Source organism: Prinia subflava, chromosome 11, assembly GCF_021018805.1.
Source record: "Prinia subflava isolate CZ2003 ecotype Zambia chromosome 11, Cam_Psub_1.2, whole genome shotgun sequence".
Taxonomy (NCBI): domain Eukaryota; kingdom Metazoa; phylum Chordata; class Aves; order Passeriformes; family Cisticolidae; genus Prinia; species Prinia subflava.
Genome location: NC_086257.1, coordinates 18,513,193 through 18,538,032, shown reverse-complemented (window position 1 = coordinate 18,538,032; position 24,840 = coordinate 18,513,193). Strand labels below are relative to the sequence as shown.

The following is a 24,840-nucleotide window of genomic DNA, read 5'->3' as shown; positions in this document are numbered from 1 at the left end:
TATTGATTTTGATCTTACATGATTCCCAGGAAGTGTGCCCTTTGAATCAGTGGATTTGCCTTGTTTGTTTTAGTATTGCAGGGTAGATATTTCTGTGGAGAATTATTCTCTGATGTTTTTTAGAATTAGAGCTCCAGTAAACATTTTGGGGTTTGGAACTTGACCTGAACTAATGAAAATATTTGAGAGAGAGATGAGCATTGAGAAAAATCAATCCAAGATACTGTTGTGGGGGACTGAGGCTATGCTGAGAACAGTGCCTGACTTCAGTGAGGGAGCACAGGGGTGCTGAAATACGTCCAGGCTCATTTGTGTAGAAGTGTCATTGTATCAATTTAGTTTTAGGGGTTTGTTTATATATTCATGTTTTGTGCTTTCTTGCTGATGCTGGTAATGTTACTATGTCTTTGTTGTTCCTTATTCAAATTACTATTTTTAAAAAAAACCTCCTTCCCAGTTCTACGTCATTGAATACGCTGCGTGTGATGCCACTTACAATGAAATTGTCACTTATGAACGACTCCGACCTGTGAATCAGAACAAAACTGTCAAGAAGAACACCTTCTTCAAGTGCACAGTGGATGTTCCTGAGGACCTGAGAGATGCGTGAGTAGCTCTGCACATTCAGGAGGGCTTTTACTTCATGGAAGGGGGAGCAAAACCCCCTTGGCTTCTGTTTTAGAGGCTGATTTACAGGTCCATGCAGAGCCATGAGGGTGGTTAGGGCTGCAGGGGCTCATTTAGACCCTGCTGACTGGGACCCCTGGTGAGCTTTTGGTGTGGGGACAGAAGGCAGCTCCTCAGGTGGGAACTGGTGCCTGTACAGGTGATTCACTTCACACTGGGCCTGTTACTGAGGCTGTGCAGATAACCATGGTGCCATAGAATCCACAGGGAAACTGGAACCATGTTGAGGAGAATGGGAACTTTCCTGTTTCTGAACAGTCCTTGCCATAAACTACTGAATGCTCTTGGGTCTGATCGTGTTATTACATGTTCAGTTTTGATGCACCACATTGAAATAACAATCATTTTGTCTCCTTAGGTGTGCTAATGAAAATGCACATAAAGATTTCAAGAAAGCTGTGGGAGCATGTCGAATTTTTTATCATGCTGAAACTGCTCAACTAATAATACTGGTAAGTAATTGCTTCTATGTAAATGTTATATGAATTCCCAGTATATTATTTATAGGAAATACATAGCCAGCTGTGTGTGTGCGTATGGAAAATGGTTTAACTTGTCAAGCTATGTAAATTGTGAGAGATTTAATATAAGTAGATGTGTTTAATCTTTAGGGGAAAGGCTTCCAATGTATACAACCTAAATTTAGGAGCAACTTTGAGTCTCATTGTTTGTATGGCTTGTGTCATTCTCAGGTGAGTTCTGTTTCACTGATCTTAGCAGGTGGCTCAGAGGTAAATCATCTCACCCCACTCTGGAGCAGTAGCTTTCCCCTCATGCAGTATTACACTGTGCAGTTTGACCCACAGCTGGACTTCCTCATGGGGAGCTGCACCAGCTCAGTCAAGCTGTTAAGGAAGTGTTCACTTGGATGCCTCTGTGGTGGTTTTCTTACAACATAGGGTTGTCCCAGCTTTAGTTTTTCTTCATAACTCCATTTACTCAATATTATCCACTTGAACCTCACTCTGCAGGATTGTGTTGTCCTTGATCATTTCCTTAGCTCTCTCATTCACAAACACAATGACAAGTATGTATATGGTAGAAAGATTCATTTGAGCAGCATCAAGGGGAAAGGCTTACTGTGTAATTCAGCAGCAAAATCTTTAATGTAAAACATGCCGTGAGTGAGAACAAGTAGTTGGTGGTGGTGCTGAATTTCTCATGCTCCGTTTTGAGGAAGAAAAAAAGTCTATGTAACTTCCGGAAATTGAGATCATGTTTATGACTTAGTTTCAATATGTTCCTGATTTATCCTTTAAATGTGTATTTGCTTACAAAACCAAAACTTACATTCCCTCTCTGCTGTAGTCTGCCAGTGAAGCAACAGTGAAGAGAGTGAACATCCTCAGTGACATGCACCTGCGCAGCATTCGCACCAAGCTCATGCTGATGTCGAGGAATGAGGAAGCTACAAAACACTTGGAGGTAAAGCCTCAGCTTGTGGCTCTTGTTAGCTTGAAACTGAGCTCAGAGCAGGGCACTACGGTGAGTGCACGTGGCTGAGTCTGCCTCTGTTTTCCCCTCAGTGCACAAAGCAGCTTGCTGCAGCATTTCATGAGGAGTTTGTAGTCCGAGAAGATTTGATGGGACTTGCTATAGGAACGCATGGCAGTAACATACAGCAAGCCAGAAAGGTTCCAGGAGTTACAACTATTGAACTTGAAGAGGATACTGGTACTTTCAGAATCTATGGAGAGGTAAGAGGGAGCTTCATATGGAGCATTTCACTCTGTATCTGCTTTTGGAGTGGTGAGAGCCATACCCAGAGTAAAGAACAGAAAACACCTGGGTTTTTGTGTGTGTGTCTTTGTGAGTGATGACACTGTGGCAGCTTCTACTGCATATATTTGAAATACAAGCCTTTGTTGCATTGGTGACCTCCATAAGGTGTGTTCTGTCCTAATCACTCCATTTTGCTGTATGTCCTGGGTCATCCTGAGAGAAGTATCATTTCCTGCCGTTTTACTTGATCATGGGTTTGTTTGGGTTTCTTTTCTCCCCAAGAATCTTACTGGTTCTCCTCCTCCCCCCTCTTTCACATGTATCTTTGCTGTGTGCTGTCTGCTCCTCTGACTTAGGTGTGTTAAAGCCTGTATCTACTGCTTCTAACTCTTATATTTTGCCAGTTTAATATTTAGCAAAATAATGATCTGCTCCAGGTTGATTCTGTTCGTGCCTTGAAATGTAGCTGGTTCTTGGGCCAAAACAAGGATCCATTCAGGAAGCAGAAGGCTAGTGACAAAAATGGCACTGTCACCAGGGCCCTGTCAGAAAATATTTTGAGGGGTTTTGTCCATCCCTAACTCTACAGGTGCCACTGAGTCTCTGATGTTAACACTTCAGAAAATCTGTGGTTGTCTCCTGTTTCAGGAGTCTGAGGTCTTGAATTCTGTTCCATCTATGTCAGGAGTAGAACCTGGTTGTGATCAATCGTTCAGATGAAGTTGATCCTGTGGAGAGGAGGTTAAACTTCTTTACCTTCCAGTATCTCTCAAATTGTGTCCTTTTTTTTGGAAACCTTAAATGCTTCCAGGGTGTCAGGGTGGCAACAGATCTTTGATCTCCTGCTGCCAGTAAATTGCATCTCAGTTCCTGAGGAAGAATTGGATGAGTTTAAATGCAGTGGAATGTCCAGTGTATTCCAGTTTTGATCTCTTTCATGTGAAGGATGTGATGCTGGAACTTGTGGAAAGGTTATGACTGTCACCAGCCTCTTACAGAGGTGCACAGCAATGATTATAAATACCAGATGCCCCCTAAATAAAAATGCCTTTAGGCACATCCAGCCTTGTCCTTCACAGAAGTGATAAGTGCTTCTAAAAATGCCAGGCAGCTCAGCTATTGCCCATGATAAGGGTTTCAGCATCTGGCTGCACTTGCCTGTTCTTTGTGGCTCTCTTCAGCTGCAGTGGGCAGGCAGCCAGGCCCTGGTGGCTGAGTGCACAGGCAGAGTCCAGGCTGATGTGTGGGAGGGGAGAGCCGCTGCTGTTGACACAGCAGTCGCGGCCTGAAGGTTTCCCATAGCTGATGTTTTGCACACAAATAAAAGTTCACTGCTCAGGGCCAGACTCCTTGAGGAAAGAAACATGAAGATAAATGTTAGAGATTATTGGAAAGCTCTGTGGGTAGAAGGAATCTAAACTGTATGGCATGCTGTTTATGCATTTATCCCTGTCCCAAAATGGTCAAGGCCATTTTGGTTTCAAGACCCTTTCCTGGTTGCCAGAAGCTCTGGTTGTGATGCCTGTACAGATCACAGACCTGTGAACTTCAGAGCTTGGACAGTGTAGCTTGGACTACTTATGGAAGCTTGTGCTTCCCACAGAGGGAGAGCTGTGTCAGAAATAGAAAAGTTAAACTTAGACCTTCAGTACTGTCAAAATGGAATTGGAGTCAATTCTTGTGTAATTCTTAACACTGGTAGGTATAATGCTGAGTTTAGAAAAATATTCTGCATTTAATTGTTTTATTGTACTCTTTGGTAGCATGGATGTGTCTTGATTGTTTGGACCACTGTGTGAAATAATGAGAATATCAGTGGACGTGTAGGCTGTAATTCAGAGTTAACAAAGGTAGTTGCTAGTGGTTGGGAATCCTTTGAGGTCTTTAATCCATGTTCTACTACAAGGAACTGAGAATAGTTTGTCTGAGTCAGCTTTATGTGCTCACTCATGTTGGGCTGTGGGTGAGTTACACAGGTTGTACTCACATAAAAATCCTGAGTGTTCATGACAAATGTAGAGAGGTTTGTGGGTGCACTGGAGAGCTGCAGCTCTGGCAGTTGTGTATTTCCTTATCAATGCATTCACTGTTCTTCACCCTTATTGGAGAAAGAATTGATAAATATACCTGAGGCAGGATCTCTTTGCTTAATTGTGTCTCTCTGTAGAATTCATTGAGGGTGAAGAATTGCTAGAGTGTGTTAAGTTTGTATCATTTGTGTGGTTGCCCTGCCAATGCAGCATAACCTCTGCTCCTCACAGTGGCTTCCTGCTCATCTGTTTCTTGTGCTTGATAACTGCTTTCATTATCTTGAAATCCAATTTGTCCATGTTTCTTTTGCCATCATTTTGACCTCTGCCAGAAGTGGAGGTTTATACATTTTCTTCTAGGATTTGCCTGATTTGATTAAAAGATACAGGAGCTGATGGTACTCTCATTTCATGTGTTGCCTAAAAATGGCAGATGAAAAGGGCAGAGGTGTTAGTTTAAAATGGAAATGGTGCTCTTAAGCTGTTGTTACTGACCAGATGCTGGTATTCTTTCCTTAATTCTACACTTCTGCTGTTGCTAATTTGAAGCCTTGTTTCTTGTTTCAGCATCTCAATTAACTCAGTTGATTGCCATAATTTAATAATAAAGCTGCAAGAGAGCATTTACAGGAGTTCTCCCCAGTAACCAGAGCCACTGTCCTATCTTGAAAGCAATGTAGATGAACTGTGGCCAGAAACCAGCATTCTGGAAAGAGAGTGCCCTGGTTGTAAAATCACTTGCAGTGTTTGCCTAAAGCCCCATCCAACCTGGCCTTTGAACACTTCCAGGGATGGGGCATCCATTTGGATACCTCAAAACATCATGAAATAAAAAGAAAAAAAAAGTTCTATTTGTTACTGATGCTTTGCTTTTCTACTGAATTTTGTCTCTGGGCATTTTACTCAATTATTCCTTTATGATTTAGTTCAAAACTAGATTAATCTTGTCTTTATTCTTCTCTTTTTGAAAATGAGTTTATTTGGAAGACTGGCAGCTGTTGCTACAAGGTTTTATTTTTAACATGTTGTATTCTCAAATAAATTCCTTTTTTTTTAATTTATTTTCCAGACTGCTGATGCAGTAAAAAAGGCCAGAAGTTACTTGGAATTTGTGGAGGATTTTATTCAAGTTCCCAGAAATCTTGTTGGTATGTAATACTGCTAAAACTTGAAAAGTTGGGAAAAGGGAGCCTAATCATAACTTTGCAAAGAGGATTTAGGTGCCAGTACAATATTTGATTTCTCCATTTAAGTGGAAAGTGATTAATCTTTTAAAACTATATGTATCAGAATTATTATGCAATTGGATATAATGTTGCTGCGTAATACTTTGTCAGGATTTTAGCACTTAAACTGACTTGATTACAGACTTGTACCACCTAATTTAATGGTTATATTTGAAGTTCAGATTCTAGTGAAAAAATATGCTTTACTAAATTGACTTCTTAAAAGTGGTGAAACTAAGTTCCAAAGTTTAATCTGGGAATGCTCCAGCTGAGCTGCAAGAGTGACTGGAGACCCTTCTCCTGTCCTGCTCCCTCCTGGGCTGAGGTTTGTCAGGTGGTGCTTGGATGCTCCTGTGTGAATCAGCAGTGCTCGTAGGTCTCGTTCTCAGTCTCAAAATAGACATTTCTCCATGTTGCAGCAGCTTTCTGAAGGTGTAGCATAGTCTGGTAGATTCTGTAATTGAAAACCCTAAAGGTGTGAGGTTAACTGTGTTCCACTTGAAGGCACAAACATGTTCCCCTAGTCTGCTCTTCACAGGGAACTTCTCTCCTCTTCCCCCATTGTCCTTCCTTTATCCTGCTTTTCACTCAAGTCTGGCAGCTCCCTGCTCCCCATGCCCAGCCTGTGGGCACTGTGGGCATGGAGGCAGTGTTAAATTGAGCTGTTGTACCTGATTGAACAGCAGGGATTTTCCAGAGGAGAAGTTAAATCCCAGCCTTTAACCTGCTGTGGTTTGGGGCTTCGAACCTGCATATTATAAGTAACATAGTTTAAATAATTCGTGTGCCAACTCCTATTACTTAGACTTCCAAGGTTTTAAAACTTGACCAGATTAAGGTGTAATGGGGTTTTGTTTGTTAATTTGGGTGGTTTTTTTAATATGACTTGTGCAAATTGTGTATCTGATGCAACTTGATGGCTTTCCCATCTATCTAATGTTAAAGCTTATTTTATCATTCAGCTAATTAATCACTAGTTGTATATGAACAGGTTTTTTTCTGCAGTCTTGTTCAGTAAATCTAATTAATCCAGGGAATTTTGCTGAACCTGATGTTCTACAGGTTGAGTGTTGGGGAGCATTTGGAGAGCATTCACTACTGTAATATATCCCATACAAGAATCAGGGCAGAGGTCACAGCAGTGTGTTTAACTGAAAACGCTGCTTTAAAAAAATTACAGTGCCAGTTTCTGGTGAAGGCAGATGTCCTGCCCACATCCCCTGTGGCACACAGGTCAGCAGACAGATTTTAGCTACACTTGATGAAGAGACAGCTCAGTGTAGTGACTCCAGTACAGAAAGAGAAAACCCCAGACCTGCTGAGCTGTGTGAGCTGTTGAGGAAGGGAAACAAACTTTTAATACTTTTTGCACATTACTTTGTATCATGTTGGTATCTGCTGTAAAGAACATTATGGAGTACTCTGTCACCCAGTTCTTGCTTTTGCCCTTTTTTAAGTTGTTCTGCCTCCTTTGCTCCTAATTTAAACATAAATGTTATTAAGTGCCACATATCTATCTGTGATGAAGAAATGTTCCCATGTAACTTTAGTCTAAGAGCTAAAGTCTTTTAGTAAGAAAGCCAAGGAGTCACATTTATTTTTTTCTTTTTTGAGATTTAAACATACAAGCTCTAAAGAACCTTTTGGTTTGGATCCTATGCATGATCTCAAAATAGTATTTTAAAGGTAATATGAAAAGCACAGGTTGTACACAAGTCTATTTTAAAGGCAAAATTTTTAAGAGGCTTCCTCAAGGAATGTGTAAGCCTATTAAAATGTCAGGATAGATTCAGTGAGGGCACATGTAGAGTGAGGGGGGTCCACATAATTTTGATACATAAATTTAAAAGAAGAATTTGCAAAACTCTTGTGCCATTTTACTCTTGGTTTGGTTCTATTAGAAGCCTGTGTACAGTGGTGATCTTCATCTTTACTTGTCATTCTGCATGCAGAGAGAGTTTAATTTTTAAAGTTTTTACCCATTTTCTCTGACATAGTGTGGGGTATTCTTTGGGGATTTTATGTATAAAATATTAATAAACATGTTAAAATACTTTGTACATGCATGCAAAATTAACCATTCTTGCCCTCTGAAGGAAAAGTTATTGGAAAAAATGGAAAAGTGATTCAGGAGATTGTAGACAAGTCTGGAGTCGTCAGGGTGAGAATTGAAGGAGACAATGAAAATAAGCTGCCTCGTGAAGATGTGAGTACTTTATTCTTTCCTGCTGTGACTAGGATTTTATTTTAAAAAACCAGTTTTATTTCAAAACCTGTGGATATAGAGAGCATTAGTTCTAAACTGACATCTTGCAGTAGATTTTATATAAAGTAATTCAAGGAAGGCTTTTGCTGCTGAAGTTAGAGTTTTTTTCACTCCTTCTCCTGTATGTACTTGGGCTAGATAACTCATTTGGGACTGGTAGTGTTAAAAGTGTCCACATATTTTAAATAGATAAGAACAAAAGGTAAAAGCTTCTCAAGGTGCTTGGTCTTGTGAAGTTGGTTTAGTGTACCAACCTTCTTGGTAAATGTGGATGTTTCTGTACAGCTGCTGTGCTAAACACCCCTCTGAGCCACTGCTGGCAGCCCCTGAGCTGTTCTAGATATCTTTGCAACCAAAGGCTCAGTTGCTGCCTCAGTTTAGCTCACTTTGGGAATTTAAACCAGATCTCTTTATATAATTTAAACAGCATTATTTCAGTGTTAATGTTCTCCCTGATAGCTTTGATGCTTTGTTCCTGCAGGGAATGGTACCGTTTGTATTTGTTGGTACTAAGGAGAGCATTGGGAATGTCCAGGTGCTGTTGGAATATCACATCGCGTATCTAAAGGTGAGTGTGCCTCGGGAGGGAGGGTCTGTACAGGAAACCTGGGCTGAGGGAACAGAATTTTGAGCAACAACTTTGGTGGGATTTGCAGTTGTTAAACTGTTCCTCTGTTTGTTATCAGGATTTAAAGCTTGGTGCTCTGAGCCCGCCCCTTGCCCATGGGTGTCATGGGCCTGTAAATACCTCATCATGGTTACTTAGTGCTGTTGGGCTAGAAAGAATCAGACTGTAAAGAACAGGGATTTAAGGGACATTTGGGAACTGAGACAAAGTTTTTTGTTTGTGTTCAGGTTCTGCTGTTGTCAGGTTAGTGCTCTCTTGGGGTAGGATGGAATTTCTAATAGAGCACAGTAATACAGTGTGGTATTAGAACAATTATCTTCTTAGACTGGGTTGCTTTGTGATGTTAACAGAGATAATGAGTTTGAATTGTGTTCACTCATCAGTTAGCATCTGTTTTTTCTAAATTGTAGTGGAAAAAAATGCTGAACTGTAATTAAGAAAGGTGGTAGTAGCCTTAAAGCCAAGTTTCCTGCATAGTCGCAGAAGTTTTTAGATCTCTTCCGAAACCCAGAGATAACCCATCTTGAATTTCCTTATTTGTAGTCACCTTGCAGGTGCTGTTAATTCTCCTGCAGGAGTGATTATTTTCAATGTGACTGGGTGGGGGGTGGTGTTTTGTGAGGGACGTTTGTCAGCAATCTTCTCCATGGCTTTTGTTTCATTTTATGTAGGAGGTGGAACAGCTCCGACTGGAAAGGCTCCAGATCGATGAGCAGCTGCGGCAGATCGGGATGGGCTTCAGGCCTTCCTCCACTCGGGTTCCTGAGAAGGAGAAGGGTTACACCACTGACGAGAGCACGCTGTCCTCCGTGCAGGGCTCCCGCTCCTACAGCGGCCGGGGCCGGGGCCGCAGGGGCCCCAATTACACCTCTGGTTACGGTGAGCGCCCTGGGCCAGGCCTCGGCACACCTGGGGACACACAACTGCCTCTGTGTTCTGCACACTGGAGTGGAGATGGGGTTGGAAATTCAGAATTGCTGCTTTATTGGGTTCATAGCTCAAAATACCTCGTTAGATTTGCAGTCCGGAAAAACTGGACAAATTACCAAACTGAGCTCAGGAGACATCTTGTCCAGTACTTAGTAAATGACATCACAAAAGCTGGGAAGAGAGCTAGAGCTGCTTTTCAGGAGACATGAATTTAAAAAATCTGAAATGAGCATTATCTGTTTTGATGAGAAGAAGAAAAAATGCATGATCATGGCTATCTTAGCAGCATATTTCTGAAAAGTCAACCAAAATGATTTAAAATGGAGACAGCACAAAATCCTCTGGGTTTTTCGATCTGGTCAGGAACTGACTGGATTTGTTTTAAGGTGTAGTGAGGTATTCTGATGCATTTCTCAATTAAAAAACACTGTTCAGTTCCTGACAGGTGTCTGCATCCCCAGCTTGTCCAAATGGAGACACTGCATTTCTGTACAGAAATGTTTCACAGAGGACAATATTATTTATTTAATACAATAAATTACTCTGGATATCTACCTGTAGCTTATTTGCCTTAAAAAAATGAGACACCTTTTGGGTTTTACAGTCTGTCCTTGGCTATAGCTTCCTGGATCATGCCAAGTGTCACTTGTGTTGATTCTGATTCTGATGTTTGTATCTTCATTTTTTATTATTTCCCAATGAACTGACTGAACTGTAAGGAAACTCATTCACTTTGCTTATATAAACACACTGTGATTTAGAAAACGTATTTTTTTTCCTCCCAAAATGGCAATAATCACATTTAAGCCATGTGGGTCTAAAACTTTATATTCCCGACTGGGTGGTAAGGGGAGTTCCTGGATACCTGCAGTGAGTAATGAGTTTTCAGGTGATGAAAAGCTTGTTGGGTTTGGGTGCTCGGGGATGGCCGGGTGTTAGGGCTTCTGTTTAATACAAACAGTGGAATTGTTCAGGCAGCATGACAGCATCCAGAAGGGGTTGCTTAGCAACAGCCATCAGCTATAAGGTGGCAAAGTTGTCCTTGGGAATTTCAGAGAAGTTGCCTAGAAACTGCACCAAATGCCTGCAGTGTGTAGACAAAGAGAGGAAACACTGCTAAAGCCTTGGTTTATCTGTGTACAGAAATTACAGATTTGGTGATCTTTCAGCCTTTATTTCACATGTTAGTACAAACAAACTTAAATTGAGAATCTTACTTTTCTGATCTATATTTTATTTGTGCATATATTCTTATATATGAGTATATATAAATATTAAAATATATCTATAATTGTAGTAATACACACTTCTGTGTGTATTAGTATTTATATATATATGTATTTATGCATTGTATTGTTGTTAAAAATAACATACATATATAACCAGCTGTGCTGGCTGGAATACTTCTGTGAGGATATGTAACCAGAATATAATCCCCAAATTTGTATTAATTTCCACTTTTCTTTTCCTTCTCATACAAGGTACAAACTCTGAGCTGTCTAATCCCTCTGAAACAGAATCTGAGAGGAAAGATGAACTTAGTGACTGGTCCCTGGCAGGAGAAGATGACAGGGAGAGCAGGCACCAGCGCGACAACCGGCGGCGCCCCGGGGGCCGAGGCCGCAGCGTGTCCGGAGGCCGTGGGCGCGGGGGCCCTCGTGGTGGAAAGTCATCCATTAGCTCTGGTACTGTGTTCCAAATCATCTGGAGCTGGGGTTTTCTTCCTGGCAATTTTTCTGTGTAACCTCTTACTCTTTAAGATACTCCATTCTTACATTACGATTTTAATACCGTGGGATTTCAGTGCAGTTGTGTGGTAGCTGTGTCATACAGCGTGTTTTAGATTTTCATTTATTTTCTATTCACAGTGATCCTAATCTGCTTCCTCTACTGCTCACACATAATAATGTTATTAGCAAAGTTGGTAAATCTTTGGCATGTTGCCTGTGGCAGCCTTCTGAGGTAAGCTTAATGTTTAGATACAGAATGAAAGAAGAAATCATTGACTGAAGTTAGGTTTTATCAGAATCTGTGCTAATATAACACTGTAAGTGTCAAAAGTACCACACAACCACAAAGTGTAATGTGTGTTTTATCTACTCAGCAGTTTTGAGTAAAAGGTCTCTAAACACCACCTTGGAAATCTTTGTGGTGAAATAGTGCAAGTGCAGATTTGGCTGTTACAGGCCCCAGAATTGCTGCTGTCGGGTTAGAGTCAGAGGATCCAGTCTGAGCTCAAACACTGCAGCTCTGTGCGTTACACCTTGGCTTAAGGCTGCTCTGTAGTTTGAAACTTTCAGAGCCAGGTGCAAGTCAGCCTGGACATGGTTCCACCTGTCTGCAGTCTCTTATTTGGACCCTTTGTGTTTGTTCAGTGCTCAAGGACCCGGACAGCAACCCTTACAGCCTGCTGGATAACACAGAGTCCGACCAGACCGTGGACACGGACGCCAGCGAGTCCCACCACAGCAGCAACCGCCGCCGCAGGTCGCGCCGGCGGAGGACTGATGAGGATGCTGTCCTTATGGATGGGGTGACAGAGTCTGATACAGCTTCTGTTAATGAGAATGGTTTAGGTATGTAAACGGTTGGATGGTAGTCTCAGAGCAAGCTAAGAAAAAAATGTGTTGTCCCTGTTAAGTGTAGTGAAGCCCTTGTTTGTTTTTGTAAGTGACAAATCGTTGTTGTGTTCAAGGTTGCTGTCTGATTAAAGAAAGACTCCTTCCGTGGCAGTGCCATGGAATCTTCTGTTTACTGAGCTCCACTAGCCTTTTCATGTGCCTTTTTTGTAAAAACTGTCTGATGGAGACACCAAAGACTCGACTTGTTGTTTCCCATTGGTACTGCTGCTTTGATAGAAACAGTACTGTCAGATCAACTTCTGTTTTGTCCTTGGTAACCTCAGTCTTGGTGCGGGAAAGCTCCTTAAGTAGCTGTTAATTTGTCTCTACCCAGCTTCTACTTAAGAACTTTCCTTCAGTAAATTCTCTCGATACTCACTGGGATGAGAATACAATCTGTTGCTTAATGTGGAAAAAAAAATGGGTTATGTTGCTAAAATATGACATATGGTTACTTAATAAATGAAATCTGAGGTCATTAAGTACGTGCCTAAATGTTTTAATGAACCAAGAACAAAAAGTAAAATCTGGCTTTTGTGTTACTGTGTATGCTTTCAGTATAAAGTTTTCTTTTAGCTTTTCTGTCTTAGTCTCTGTCTTTAACAGAAGCCATTTTAAATGCCCCATGCTGAAACTGCTGAAGAATTTATTTATTTCATGATCAGAAATAGTTCATTATAAACTTTGCAATTGCAGATGATAGTGACAAAAAACCCCAGCGACGCAATCGTAGCCGCAGGCGTCGCTTCAGGGGTCAGGCAGAAGATAGACAGCCAGGTAATTCGAGTGGAGCTGTGGGTAATCTCAGGTCAAAAGCATGAGAGAATGTTGTGTCTGCTGTTTTACATAGAGCTGCATAATACCAAAAGGTTACTCAATAACTAATAAGACTACTAGATAAAGACGAAAGACATTTCTTCTACTAGGAAAACCTCTAAAATCTGTCTAATGAAACTAATTGATGTCTAACTTTTTGCTTGGACATACGAGTTCCGCTTCTGATCCCGTTCCCACTGGAGTCAATGGCCAGAGTGCTGTTGAGTTCTGTGGTGCAGGATGAGACAAACGTGAAGGTTCATGGTGTGCACTCACTGCATCTGTGCGCTTGCACTGACTGGGACACAACCTTTTCAGCACTGGCTGAGCAGCAGTGTCCGAGGGGCAGGTGTGGGTCCTGGCAGAGCTCCGTGAGGGAACTCGCGTGGGCTTTGCCAGCCCCACACCTGCATCACACTGCTGCTCTCAGTCCTTGGCTGTTGGGAATAGTTTAAGTCATCTGCAAATTGAGGGTGGGAAGGAGGAGGAATTTAAGTGAAATTGCATGTTTCTGATTTTTTGTTGTTGTGGCTTGTTGCATTTCTTTTGTGTGTACTAACACTTGAAATGTTAAAGGTGAACTGGCTAATTATGAATACAATGCCCTGTTAAGAAAATGCTTGTACATACACAGTGCAGGGTAGTAACAGAAGGTCTTCTAGATTGACAGGTTCAAAATTTCACCCATATTTGTCTTACTTTTATCTGTGGTGCTCATACAACATTTGATTAAGAAGAAAAAAGTTGTTCTGTTGGGCTAAAACTTGGAGGAAGGAAAAAATCAAACACCCCACCCTCCTAAAAAACCTCAAACCCACACATTTCTTCTCAACATTCCAGTTTTGTAGCAGTGATATAGTTTTGTAAAAGGGGCAGAAAAAGTGAAAAGGATTTCAGCTTTTACTGCTAAGAAACTAATCTCAGCCAGCAATGTAAAGGAATGTTAGTCATTTCTAGAAAACCATGGGAATTCTCCTAAATCTTACGTATTCTAAGAACATAACAAAACTTTCCCAAGCAAGATTTCTCTGACATCTGTGTTAAAATGCTCTAATAAAGTCTTCATAAATAGCTAGTAAGTGTGAGTGAAATTAAGACAGAAGGAACTCTTCCCTTCTTTCCCCCCACCCACCAAGGCCAACCACTGCATTTCAGTCATTTAGCTGTATCCTTTGATTTACATTGCTGTATGTTATGGTGCCTTATTCATAGAGGAATATTAAGAATGCACTGCGTGCATGAAACATGCTTCCTATTTACTAATACTAGAGGAGTTGGGTAAAAAAATTCACTTTAAAGAAAAAGTACTTGTGCAGAAACTCCTTTGGCCTTCACAGTTCTGGAAGGACACAGATGTAAGTCCAGTTACTGTAACAGAAAATCAGTCTTTTGTAGTTTGCAGTCTGATTTGGATTTCATGCACAGTCATTCCTAAATCTAGAAAAAGAGCTCACCTAAATACCTGATACACTAAAGAGAAATGACTGTTCAGTTCCATAGGGAATGTGCTGTAGCTCCCCAGAGACACAAGTGTATACTTGAAGCTGCAGTACTCTGTATTCTGAGGATAGAACTGAGTCTTGGGGTGGTTCAGAGAGGGCAGGGTCAGACAAACCAGGCGACAGAGCATGTGCTGAGGTGGTAAGGGGAGCTCAGAGCAGCCCGGGCTGACCCAGTGAGTGCAGCTGTACCGGCACAGACACAGCCCTGGGCTGGGCTGGGCTGGGCTGGCAGCACCGCCCGTGTCCACACACCCACGGCAGCCACACCCAGCCAGGGCACAGGGCTGGTGACACAGGGCTGGTGGCACTCTCAGCACCTCAAGGAGGGCAGGTTCCCTCCTCGGTCGCTTGGTGACGTACCAAAGATTTGATGCCACATCATCCTAAGTGATTCCAGGCTCTGACCCGCCCCAGTTCTGGGCACTGTCTTCATTTCATCTCCTTAGTGTGAAATTCTTCACTACTCAGCTAATAAAACCCCAGTGACACACACAGTCTGTATTCAGAGTCTGCAGCCAAATCTCTTCAAACTTAGTACAGAAAGCCCTTCCCCAATAAATTTTGCAATTGGACCAAAATTGGTTTGATTAAGAGTCCACCTTCAGATCATTGTTACCACCGATTTTAGTGAAAATTGTTTTTAACAACAGAAACAAATTGATCCTTGCTGTGTGGTTGATAACCTGTAAGTGTGAAGGCCTTTTGTGCGATGTCTCCCAGTTAGAGGATAACTTGTGCAGAAAAGACTTGAAGGTTCATGCTGAATTGACTGCTGATGTGAGCATCACTGTGATTTTTTTCCTTGAACAGTAACAGTAGCTGATTATATATCACGAGCTGAATCTCAAAGTAGACAGAGAAACCCTCCAAAGGAGACAGTAGCCAAAACCAAGAAAGAAACGGTAAGATTTTTTAATGTGCATTTCCTTTTTTCTCCTCCCTTGCAGCAGAACAGTAAAGGAGTGAAGGCCTCAGTTAGCTCACCCTCATTTGACTACCAAGTGCATTTGAATTCAAGAACAAATCATTAAAGTAAAAAGGGGCTCAGAGTAAACAGAACTGACAATGATCTGTAGACTGTTGTTGAAAATTTTAGGGACCAAATTAAGTCTGCACACCTTTTAAAATATTACACTTAGGAATGTTGCATAATGTAATAAAATGTGAAGATTGCCCATAGTAAGTCTTAAGAACTAATCCTTAAAACACTTTAGGACAGAGGATACTATGTGGCATTTTTAGTGACTTGTATAAACTAGGTTAGAAGGAATTGCTTTTACAAAGATTGTATGTTTTTGATGCTTTTTCCATAAAGGATCAGAGTGGCATTACATTATCCTGAGAAATAATCAGAACTGAATAAAGCAGAATTTCTTTTCTTCTAGTAAAATGCCCATGTATTTAAACACAAGTTATGTAAGAAAGATCCATTAACAAATGTCATCTTGCTATAGACTTCAGAAGGGGTGTAAAGCTCAGTTTTTCAGTGAACTCCTCCATGGGCTTAGACAAATGGAAATAAACAATTGTGGGTGTGCTGGGGGTGTGCAGTCCTGGGGGACCTTGGCATGATTTCCTCAGGGCAGCTGATACAAAAGTATCCCATACACGACAAGGTAAGTGATCAGATGGTTTAATTGGCAGGATACAGGCACAGACAAACAAGAGGTGTTCCCTCTTGCAGAGGGAAGCTGAGATTACACTCTGCATTGCAGTGGGATTTTTAACACTCCCCTGTTGTTGTTTTTGCCAGGCAAAAGATGCGATTGACGAGAACAGCCCTTCCGAAAAGGCAGTGAATGGTCCTGCCACCACCTCTGGGGATGAGCCTTCCAAACTACAGCACAGCCCTGATGAAAAGAAAGTCACTGTTCAGGAGGATGGGAATAATCAGGAAGAAGCAGTGCTGAATGGTGTTTCATAAACTGAAGTTCCTAGTTTACAGTTCTTTTACATTACATTTAAAATAGTGCTTGTATAAGCTTGCCAAAGATAGAATATGGATCGCCAGTCTTGACACCGCACTTTCAGTTCCTCCATTTTGGAATACAGAAAGGGGAGGGATCCTGGAGAAATCATATGTTAAACATACTTTGACACCTACTGTGTTATAAATATATCATCAGATGTGCCTTGAGATAGTATATGTAACATTTAAATAAACAAAATTGCTGGCTATAGGAAATGTTATTTTGTTTTCAAAATACGGCAAAGATGTGAGGGGGATCCCTAACATAATACTCTTTATGAAAGCATTAGCTGCTTTTGTTACATTTTTAATAATATGCAACCACTTCTTCACCTGAGGAATACTAGAAAGAAATGCAGTCTAAAATATTTTGCACTGAAATGTAATTTCTCCATTAGTTTAGTCTGGAAACTGGTCTGTTTTAATACATGTTTTTTAAATGCTGTATGTAGAGGAAAAATCTGCAGACCACTGGAATGCATTTGTTAAATTCTCATAATCTGCAGGGATACTGGGTGACATTGGCAGTGACTGTTCTACATTGAGGCTTTGTTTGGTTTATTTATTAAACTGTACAGTATTTAAAAATCAAACATAGCTTTAGTTAACACTAAGCTGAATTAGTCATGTCCATTAAGACATAACCTGAACTACTGAAAAGATCAATTTCCAGAAAGTTTATTCTGTATAAACTACATATGTTAGTCCTTAGTAGAGTATTTTTATTTTTGTTTTGGTTGTTTGATGTGCAATATGTTTTTTTTGTATGCTGGTAGTAAAAGAAAATAAACTTTGATCTTCCATCTGTTGACTGTTTCTATCAGAAATTTAAATTACTATTGACTTTAAGGTTTTCAAGCTGTTAACTAACAATAGAAGCCTACTTGTGAGGCAGCTTGAACCTCAAACTCCTTTTCTAGCATGCTGATCTTCCTTTCATTAAGGCAATGAAGTCAAACATCAGTTAACGAGTGTAAAACCAGACTCCTTATCTTGGAGAATTGCATAACCTGACTAACATATCTAGGAATTAATGCAGATGCAGTTTCTGGTAAGGTAAAGCCTGGCACCCTCCCATCTTTCCAGGTACAAGAGGCAGGGGAAGGAAGCACAAAACAGGTGTGGAAAACACCTGGGTACCGAGGAGGTGTAGGAAGTCAGGGCAAAGGGCAGCACTGAAGTTGTACTGACTTGAATGAAAAAAAATTGTCTTGCCTGATTTTGTCAGGACAAAACCAAGTGCTCTAAAGCAGCTGCTGTGCCTGCCAGAGCTGCAGCCAGGCTGTCCCAAGCAGAGACCCGAGTGTGCACTTCATCACAGCCTTCACTGCTGGGCACTCAGCAGCCTTCCCCCGGGAGAACAGACCGGTGAAAGGGAGCGGAGGTGGGCACAAGGATCTCAGCTGAGGGGAAATGTTAAAAAACAGAGCTGTGTTTGAGTAAGTCAGTAGTGTTTGGGAAATACCTAAGTACAGAAACATTCTGCATATGGCTTGGCATGGGCTGGTGTTCCAGCTGTCCTTCACCCTGCTTTAAATTCTGTAGCAGAACAAAATTCCTGCCTTTCTGGGAAGGTTCCAACGTTACCTATTTGCTCCTTTCTCCTAAAGGCACCTACCTCAAGCCTGCTGTTGTAAACCTTCCCCAACAGCCCAGAACTCATCCCCTCATTACTCCCAGCAGCACTCCTCCTCTCCCACGTCCAGTTCTGGGAGAGGAAGCTTTCAGCCCCACTGGTTATCTATCCCCAGGTGGGCATCACCTCCCAGCCGTGCTGGGCAGGGCTTGGCTGTAGGGGCAGAAACATTGGGAAGATTCTGGGAGCATGACAGAGCTCCCTGGCCCCAGCCGAGATCCTCACGAGGCTCCACAGAGCACAAACGTAGCTCAGGTGTCACTGTCTGATGCAGAGAGATCCTGTTTGACCATCACCATAAATGCAAACCTCTCTGTGAGCTCTGCCTTTGGAGTGTACAATAATGTATAAAACTGCAGGAGCTCTATTGCAAATATGGAATTTATTAACTGCTATTGAAACCTGTCAAACTGAAACTTACTAAAAAAATCTGGGACATTCCAGATCCATCAGGAACACTTAACCAACCTTGTTTTTCACAAGGCAAGGACAAGGGAGTACATTGTTTGCTGTACTTTATTTCTCCAGGCAGAGACAACCACACATCTCTCCAGTTCCTCCCCTCCAATAAATCCTCGTGGTTTTTCCACCCCCTTCCCAAACAGGTTGAGTGTGCTAATTTTAGCAGATGGAAGAGCAGCAGCTGAACTTTAAACAGGGCCAGTTCAACAGAAATTAGGTAACAGCACATGAGTCTACCTGTGCCTGGTAGCACACACTGGCCACACCAAGTGCTCTCAAGCACTGAAAATATTTCTGAGTTGCACGTTTTGCTGTTTAATAAAGAAGAGCTACAAAAAAAATTTTTAAGCTTCACTCCCTCACATATTTCCAAAAAAAAAAAGTGACCAAGTGGGGAGGGAAGTACCTCCCTGGATTTCCAGCTTCATTTATATTAAGTCAAAGACCAACATTAGAACTTTTCTCAATCCATTTATCAAAAATAATCATTTGCAGGGACAAACCCTCAGAATGAGCGATGTTCCTTCTTATTCATTTTTTAGCTTGGTCTTCTAGTAGATCCTTAGCTTCATTAATTTTGGCTGCTACATACGGAGATCCACCTGGAAGAAAGAGAACCTCAGATAAAAACCCCAAAATTTGTCTTCTTTGTTGACAACAATGCCACAGGACACAGGAAAAGAGAGTGGTCTGAAGATTAATTTAATGTGTTTAGATCATGTACAACACAAAATGCTTTTTAGCTCCTGCATATATTCAGTAAGGCTAATTTTGAAGGTAACTTTCACTTAATACTATCTACAAAAGGCATATCCTCATGGATTATTATGGTGCATAAAAGTAAGGAATTCAACAGTCACTCTAAAGGAAGAGATTTTGCCTTTTAAGCACTGATTAAGAAGTTAAATGTCAAACACCAACACATGATTCTGACTCAGTGAACAGAATTTAGAATAGGTATAGATGCCCTGAGTTGCTAACTTTGAGCATAACTAGATTCTGAGCCTTCAGAGTATCACTAAGAGGAACATTTCATAATTTAATGTCTGCAGCAGCTGTAGAAGGCTCAGTATTTGCCATTTATGGTGAACTCCTGAGGCATTCACATGAACTTACAAATGATATATATATAACACACACAAGGGTACTCTGGGTTTCCATCTAAAATTAAAGTGATTTTAAGTGTTATTTTAACAAACCATATTCTAACCTGGCATTCACAGAAGATAGAGCAGCTAACAGACTGACCTGCTGGATCTGTCTGCTTGCTTTTAAAACATTCACACAAAAATATGCTCTAGACCCATGTGGATTCAGGCACCCTAAGATTTATTTTCACTCAGTTTTCTGTGGATTTTTTAGTAGTTGAGGTGGTTATGTATCACTCACTTCCTCCCTACACAATTCTATTCATCTGTGTTAAAAACATGTATTAACTAATCAGCATGACTTGATTTCCTTACCTTTATCTGGATGATTCAGAAGCATGATCCGTCTGTGAGCTTCTCTGATTTTATTTCTGTTGGCTGTAGGGCTTTGAAAGAGAGAGAAAAGCTGACTGTAGGGGATCCTCATGAGATTCCCCAGATGTGGTGTCACACAGAGGTGTCTGAGCAGTCTGTCTTACCCACAAATTCTCTAGCTAACATGCATGCTTCTCTTTTCCTACCACTGACATGCAGTGTCTAAATCCTGGAGAGGCTTTCCAGGCTTTTCCAAAACACTGAATGCTGAAGAAGACATGCTACACTCTAATGGGCTGGAGGCCACCCACACAGTTTACAAGAAACAGAAACTACATTGTAAGATTTTTATTGAGCAAACTTCCTAAAGGCTGTAAGACAAAAGGTTTGCTTGATTTATTAAGGTAAAAAAACAAACCCCCAGAGAACCCCCAAAACCTCCACAGTTAACAGTTGTTATGGGATAGATTTGTGTACTTGGCCCTAAGTGCTTTGGCAGGGATTTGTAACCACGGTCAGATCCACAATGTTCCACGAGTGATGAATTTATTCCAGACACAAGAAGGGGTTTGCAGCACCTTCACCCTGCAGCCACCTGAAACTCCTCAGCACTGACAGGAACCACAAGGTACCAGCAGAATCCTGCTCCTCACACCAGGTGAGCCCCAAGGCCTCCTGACATGGTTTGTCTGGACCTCGAGTGGCCTTGGAATGTGCAAGGGAATCACACAGGTCTGGAAGTCCACACAGAATCAGCTTCAACCACGCTAAAGTGCAGCACAGAACCCCCAAAAAGCACAGAAAGTCCTGAACAGCCACTTCCCATTTGCTGGCTTGGCACTGGCACTCCCAGGGGATGCTGGCATTGGTGTCAGCCTCCCCAAACAGGAGAACTGTCTCCAAACTGTGAGCAGACACCACTGCCTGCTGTCACCTTCCATTGCTGATCATTCCCTTTACCTCACTCCCAGTATTAAAGCTGCTTCTCGTTTAGTCATTTTGGGTTCAAATCCACCTCTGTAATAACCACTGAAGCCCTGAAAGAGAAAACTTATTAGTTTAAAACACACTAATTTCTAAGTATAAGTTAAAATGACTCATTATTGCTTTAGTAGCTGCTGAGCTTTTAGTCTGTAAAAACAGCAAAACTTTTTCTCACTTGTATTAGGAAATTCAGTTGAAGCAGGGCATCATTATTTAAATAATTACATAAATTTGCCCAAACAAGTTCTCTATTAGCCAGTCACCAGCAGAATTGCTGCAATTAATTGTTACTGCCAAAATACAGGAGAAAATACACCAATGATACACAGAGACAATAGCCTGTAGTTATTCCACAATAAGTGGAAGTAAAGTAAAATTTTAAATAAAAAGATGCTACTGATAAATAAAAACTTACAGCTTTTGGTAGGTTTTGAAGGGCTTGTTTAACCTGTGGCTCCATTTGCTTCAAAGCTTTTACTGCATAGCGACCTTCAAGAGACCAGTGTTGACTGAGGTTAAATATAGTTCCATGAAGATTTAGCAATTCAGTGCAACTGGTAATTTGTGGATTAGAGTGGGGAATAAACTTTTTTGGGGCATAAAACAGTAAGAACTTGGATCTTTTGAACCTGCTTTAAAGGGGATGGAAGAAAGGTTTTGGTTAAGGTACTTGTACCGTTGTACAAGTGGTTCCTGAGGTGGAAGTAAAAGGAAACTTTTCTACTTGATAAATGAATTGAATCCATTCATGGCAGAGCAGAAGGTCCCTGACAGCCTGTAAGGTGTTCATATATGGAAAGGGGAACCAGCAAGTCGAAAACAGCTAAGTGATTTACTGAGGGAAAAAAGTCCCTTCAGTAAAATACAGGCTCTCCCCAAAGCGTGTCCTGTATCAGCTCTTAAACTACCTTGCGCTCGGCCCTGAAGCACGGCTGAGCGCCGCGGGGTGTGCAGGCACAGCTGGCTGCTCTGTCCGCCCGACCCCACACACCTGCGAATCCGGCCGCCGCTATGGCCAGGCCCACCGCCACCATCGTGCTGGCCTGCAGGAACGAACACACACGGGGCTGCTCAGCGGGGGCACAGCCCCGCCGGCAGCGCCGCCAGCCCCACACGGCACCGCGGGCGGGACAGCCCGGCCGGGGCTCGGGGATCCCCCGAGCTGTGGGGGACGGGGGGAACCCGGCCCGGCCGCGCCGCCTTCACCGCGGGGACCGACAGCGGAGCCAGTGGCCTCTGCAGGGCCCTGGCTCCGCGGCCGGGCCGGGCCGGGCCCTCGGGAGCCGCCGGGCCGGGCGGGAGCAGCGCCCCTCACTCACCATGTCCGCCCGAGCGCGGCCCGGCCCGGCCCCGCACAACCCGCCGCAAACCGCGGCCGCTGCCGTAAAGTGCGGGCGGGGCCGGGGCCGCGAACCGCCCCGGGAATGGGCGGGGCCGGAGGGGCGGGGCCTGGGCTTGAGGGCGGGGTCAGACCCTGAGGGGCAGGGCCAGACTCTGGGGGCGGGGCCAGGACCTGAGGGGCAGGGACAGGACCTGAGGGGCGGGGTGGGGACAGAGGCTGCACAGGGCTCGGAGTAACGGCGTTGTAAAAGTGGTAGTCGAGACATTACTGTGAATGTAATCAAGCGATTTCGAACCTGATCTAGAGGCTTCTCACACGCCAGATTCGCTTTTTCGTTTTTTTTAGAATAAAAGTAGTTTTTCAGTCCCTCCTGAGGTTCAGTTCTGGGCTCCTCGGTACAAGACAAGGAGTTGCTGGAGAGGCTCCAGACCCGCACCATGGTTTGGGGTCTGGAGCATCTCCTGTGAGGAGAGACTGCGGGGCTGGGCCTGTTCGGTCTGGAGAAAAGAAGACTGACAGGGGATCTCATTAATTCATACAAATATCTCCAATGTGGCGGCCAAGAAGATGGTGCCAGACTCTTTTCAGTGTTTCTCAGCAACAGGATGAGGAGCACTGGCCATAAACTAAAACACCAGGAGTTTCACCTCAACATGAAGAAAATGTGACGCACACTGCGGGTGGCAGAGCCCTGGGACCGCTGCCCCGGGAGGCCACGGGTCTCCCTCTCACCTGGATGCGTTCCTGTGTCACCTGCTCCAGGTGACCCTGCCTTGCTGTGGGGTTGGACTGGATCATCTCCAGAGGTCCCTCCCAGCCTTGGCAGTTCTGTGATCCTCCCATTTTTCCCGTCTTTTATCCCGGTGTCTGAGGGCCCGTTCCCTTGCGCTGCGCTCTTTCCGCCTCCCGGCGCTGATGGAGCCTCCCCGGCGCTGTCAGCGCTGACCGCCGGCAGCCTCGGGGCTCTGATTGCCGGAGATTGCTACGGAACGAGGCACAGTCACGGGCATGGCACTCGTGTTTGAACACTATTAATGACCCAGTGTCGTCTGTTAATGGCGCGGGGTCGCACGCAGCTCAGCACAGTGTCCGTCTGTCTGTCCGTGGCTCTGGTTTGAAGGTGCAGTTTTGGAAACTGAGTTACTAAGCGAGGAGACCACTGCAGCCTTTAGCCCTGAGGTCCTCTGCGAATGTCAGAGCTCAAGGCTCAGAGTCCTGCTGGCTGACTGACACTTAGTGAAAGCTTTCCTGCCATCCCCTGTGCTTGTAGGACTTGTCACTGACCTCGGGGACTCCCAGAGAACACAGTGGCCAAAGCCAGCTGCCTTTTGGCTGCTTAAGGTCTAGGATTCACAAGCCCTCACATAAGCAGTTTAGTGTCAGAGCTGACCATTGGTTAAGAAACTTGGAATTTTGCTGGCTGGAAGACAGAATTTTCCTTCCTTGGTGTACATTTTTCTATGAGTTATGAATTACACTTTGTGCATCAATTATCCTCACTAAAACTTCCAGTGCCTGATTTTGTATCTCCTAAGGTAATGTTTGCAGATGTCTCCTGCCTCTTTCCTTCCCTGTCATTCTAGTACCACTACAAGGAAATAACCCGCTTTAAAGGGGATGGAAGAAAGGTTTTGGTTAAGGTACTTGTACCGTTGTACAAGTGGCTCCTGAGTTGGAAGTAAAAGGAAACTTTTCTACTTGATAAATGAATTGAATCCATTCACGGCAGAGCAGAAATTTCCTGACAGCCTGTAAGGTGTTCATATATGGAAAGGGGAACCAGCAAGTAGAAAACAGCTAAATTATTTACCGGGGAAAAAAAGTCCCTCCAGCAAAAGTAAAGGCGTACAGGTCTAGTATACAGAAGAGGATTTGATTTTAACATGGTTTCTTCTTTGTCCCTTTTCTATCAAAACAAGCCCTATTCAAAAAACCCAAACCTACTAGAACGATAAAAGAGGGTAATGACTTTACTAGAGTATGACTAGGATTTAGTTTTTCATATCATCTGAACAAATAAAGTTTTTGCATAAGGTTTAATTTTTCCTTCTTGAAAGAAACTTTTGCTAGATCCATATCTTGGTGACCTTCAGGAGAAAACTATCTGAAAGGGAAATTTATTTTATTTCCTTCATCTCCCCAGTCCCTGTTTGGAGGAACTGGTAGCTCTACCGACAAAGAGGCTTTTGCAAATTCATATTTAGATGTTCTTTCTGTAGTGAAATTTCTTACTTTTTGAGAAAAAGGACAAACATAATGAAATGTGCAAACTGAGCTGGGAATGGGTTGATATTGTACCTAATTCTTCCCCTGTGAAAGCCATTTAAAGAAAATCCAGAAAAGGAGATCTCAGAATCTTGATCAAGCCTGTGCTTGCTTAAGAGATTTCATCTTTATTAAGGAGAAAGGAAAATTAGTGGGAAGGGCTGGCAAGAGTGGAGGTGGGATGGAGAAATTTGCATTATTGGTACATGTAATATACCAGCAACTGGACAAGACTGAGCCTAGGGGTGGAATAATTTGATTTTTATTATTAGGTGAAGCAATATAGCATAT

The 24,840-nt window shown here is 42.7% G+C and overlaps 2 protein-coding genes across 3 annotated transcripts in view; one reads left to right on the top strand and one right to left on the bottom strand.

Annotated features, from left to right (window-relative positions):
- Nucleotides 1-17,205, top strand: part of FXR1 (FMR1 autosomal homolog 1) — a 32,532-nt gene extending 15,327 nt beyond the window's left edge. Inside the window, exons 5-17 of one of the 2 annotated variants that reach the window (XM_063408046.1) lie at nucleotides 458-606; nucleotides 1,046-1,139; nucleotides 1,996-2,112; nucleotides 2,214-2,384; nucleotides 5,509-5,587; nucleotides 7,762-7,871; nucleotides 8,413-8,499; nucleotides 9,231-9,438; nucleotides 10,971-11,174; nucleotides 11,865-12,065; nucleotides 12,807-12,887; nucleotides 15,239-15,330; nucleotides 16,182-17,205. In XM_063408046.1, coding sequence (XP_063264116.1) covers nucleotides 458-606; nucleotides 1,046-1,139; nucleotides 1,996-2,112; nucleotides 2,214-2,384; nucleotides 5,509-5,587; nucleotides 7,762-7,871; nucleotides 8,413-8,499; nucleotides 9,231-9,438; nucleotides 10,971-11,174; nucleotides 11,865-12,065; nucleotides 12,807-12,887; nucleotides 15,239-15,330; nucleotides 16,182-16,352 — 1,764 coding nt within the window. In that variant the 3' untranslated portion in view covers nucleotides 16,353-17,205. The remainder of the gene's footprint in view (nucleotides 1-457; nucleotides 607-1,045; nucleotides 1,140-1,995; nucleotides 2,113-2,213; nucleotides 2,385-5,508; nucleotides 5,588-7,761; nucleotides 7,872-8,412; nucleotides 8,500-9,230; nucleotides 9,439-10,970; nucleotides 11,175-11,864; nucleotides 12,066-12,806; nucleotides 12,888-15,238; nucleotides 15,331-16,181) is intronic. The other variant, XM_063408047.1, reaches the window with a different exon arrangement.
- DNAJC19 (DnaJ heat shock protein family (Hsp40) member C19) lies at nucleotides 16,046-22,376 on the bottom strand. The gene is made up of 7 exons (XM_063408048.1): nucleotides 22,262-22,376; nucleotides 21,934-21,985; nucleotides 21,358-21,431; nucleotides 20,919-20,995; nucleotides 19,959-20,029; nucleotides 18,999-19,097; nucleotides 16,046-16,278 (listed from the first exon to the last, which is right to left on the bottom strand). Exons 1-6 carry the CDS (start codon nucleotides 22,262-22,264, stop codon nucleotides 19,027-19,029), a joined length of 348 nt encoding a protein of 115 aa, XP_063264118.1. The 5' UTR covers nucleotides 22,265-22,376; the 3' UTR covers nucleotides 16,046-16,278; nucleotides 18,999-19,026.
- Nucleotides 22,377-24,840: the final 2,464 nt, after the last annotated feature.

Excerpts from the sequence above, each read along its gene's own strand:
- DNAJC19 (XM_063408048.1), bottom strand. Across the intron at positions 20,996-21,357 it reads TTCAAAACCTACCAAAAGCT|GGCTTCAGTGGTTATTACAG; the intron begins GTAAGTTTTTAT and ends TTTCTCTTTCAG. Across the intron at positions 20,030-20,918 it reads GCTTTAATACTGGGAGTGAG|CCCTACAGCCAACAGAAATA; the intron begins GTAAAGGGAATG and ends TCTCTTTCAAAG.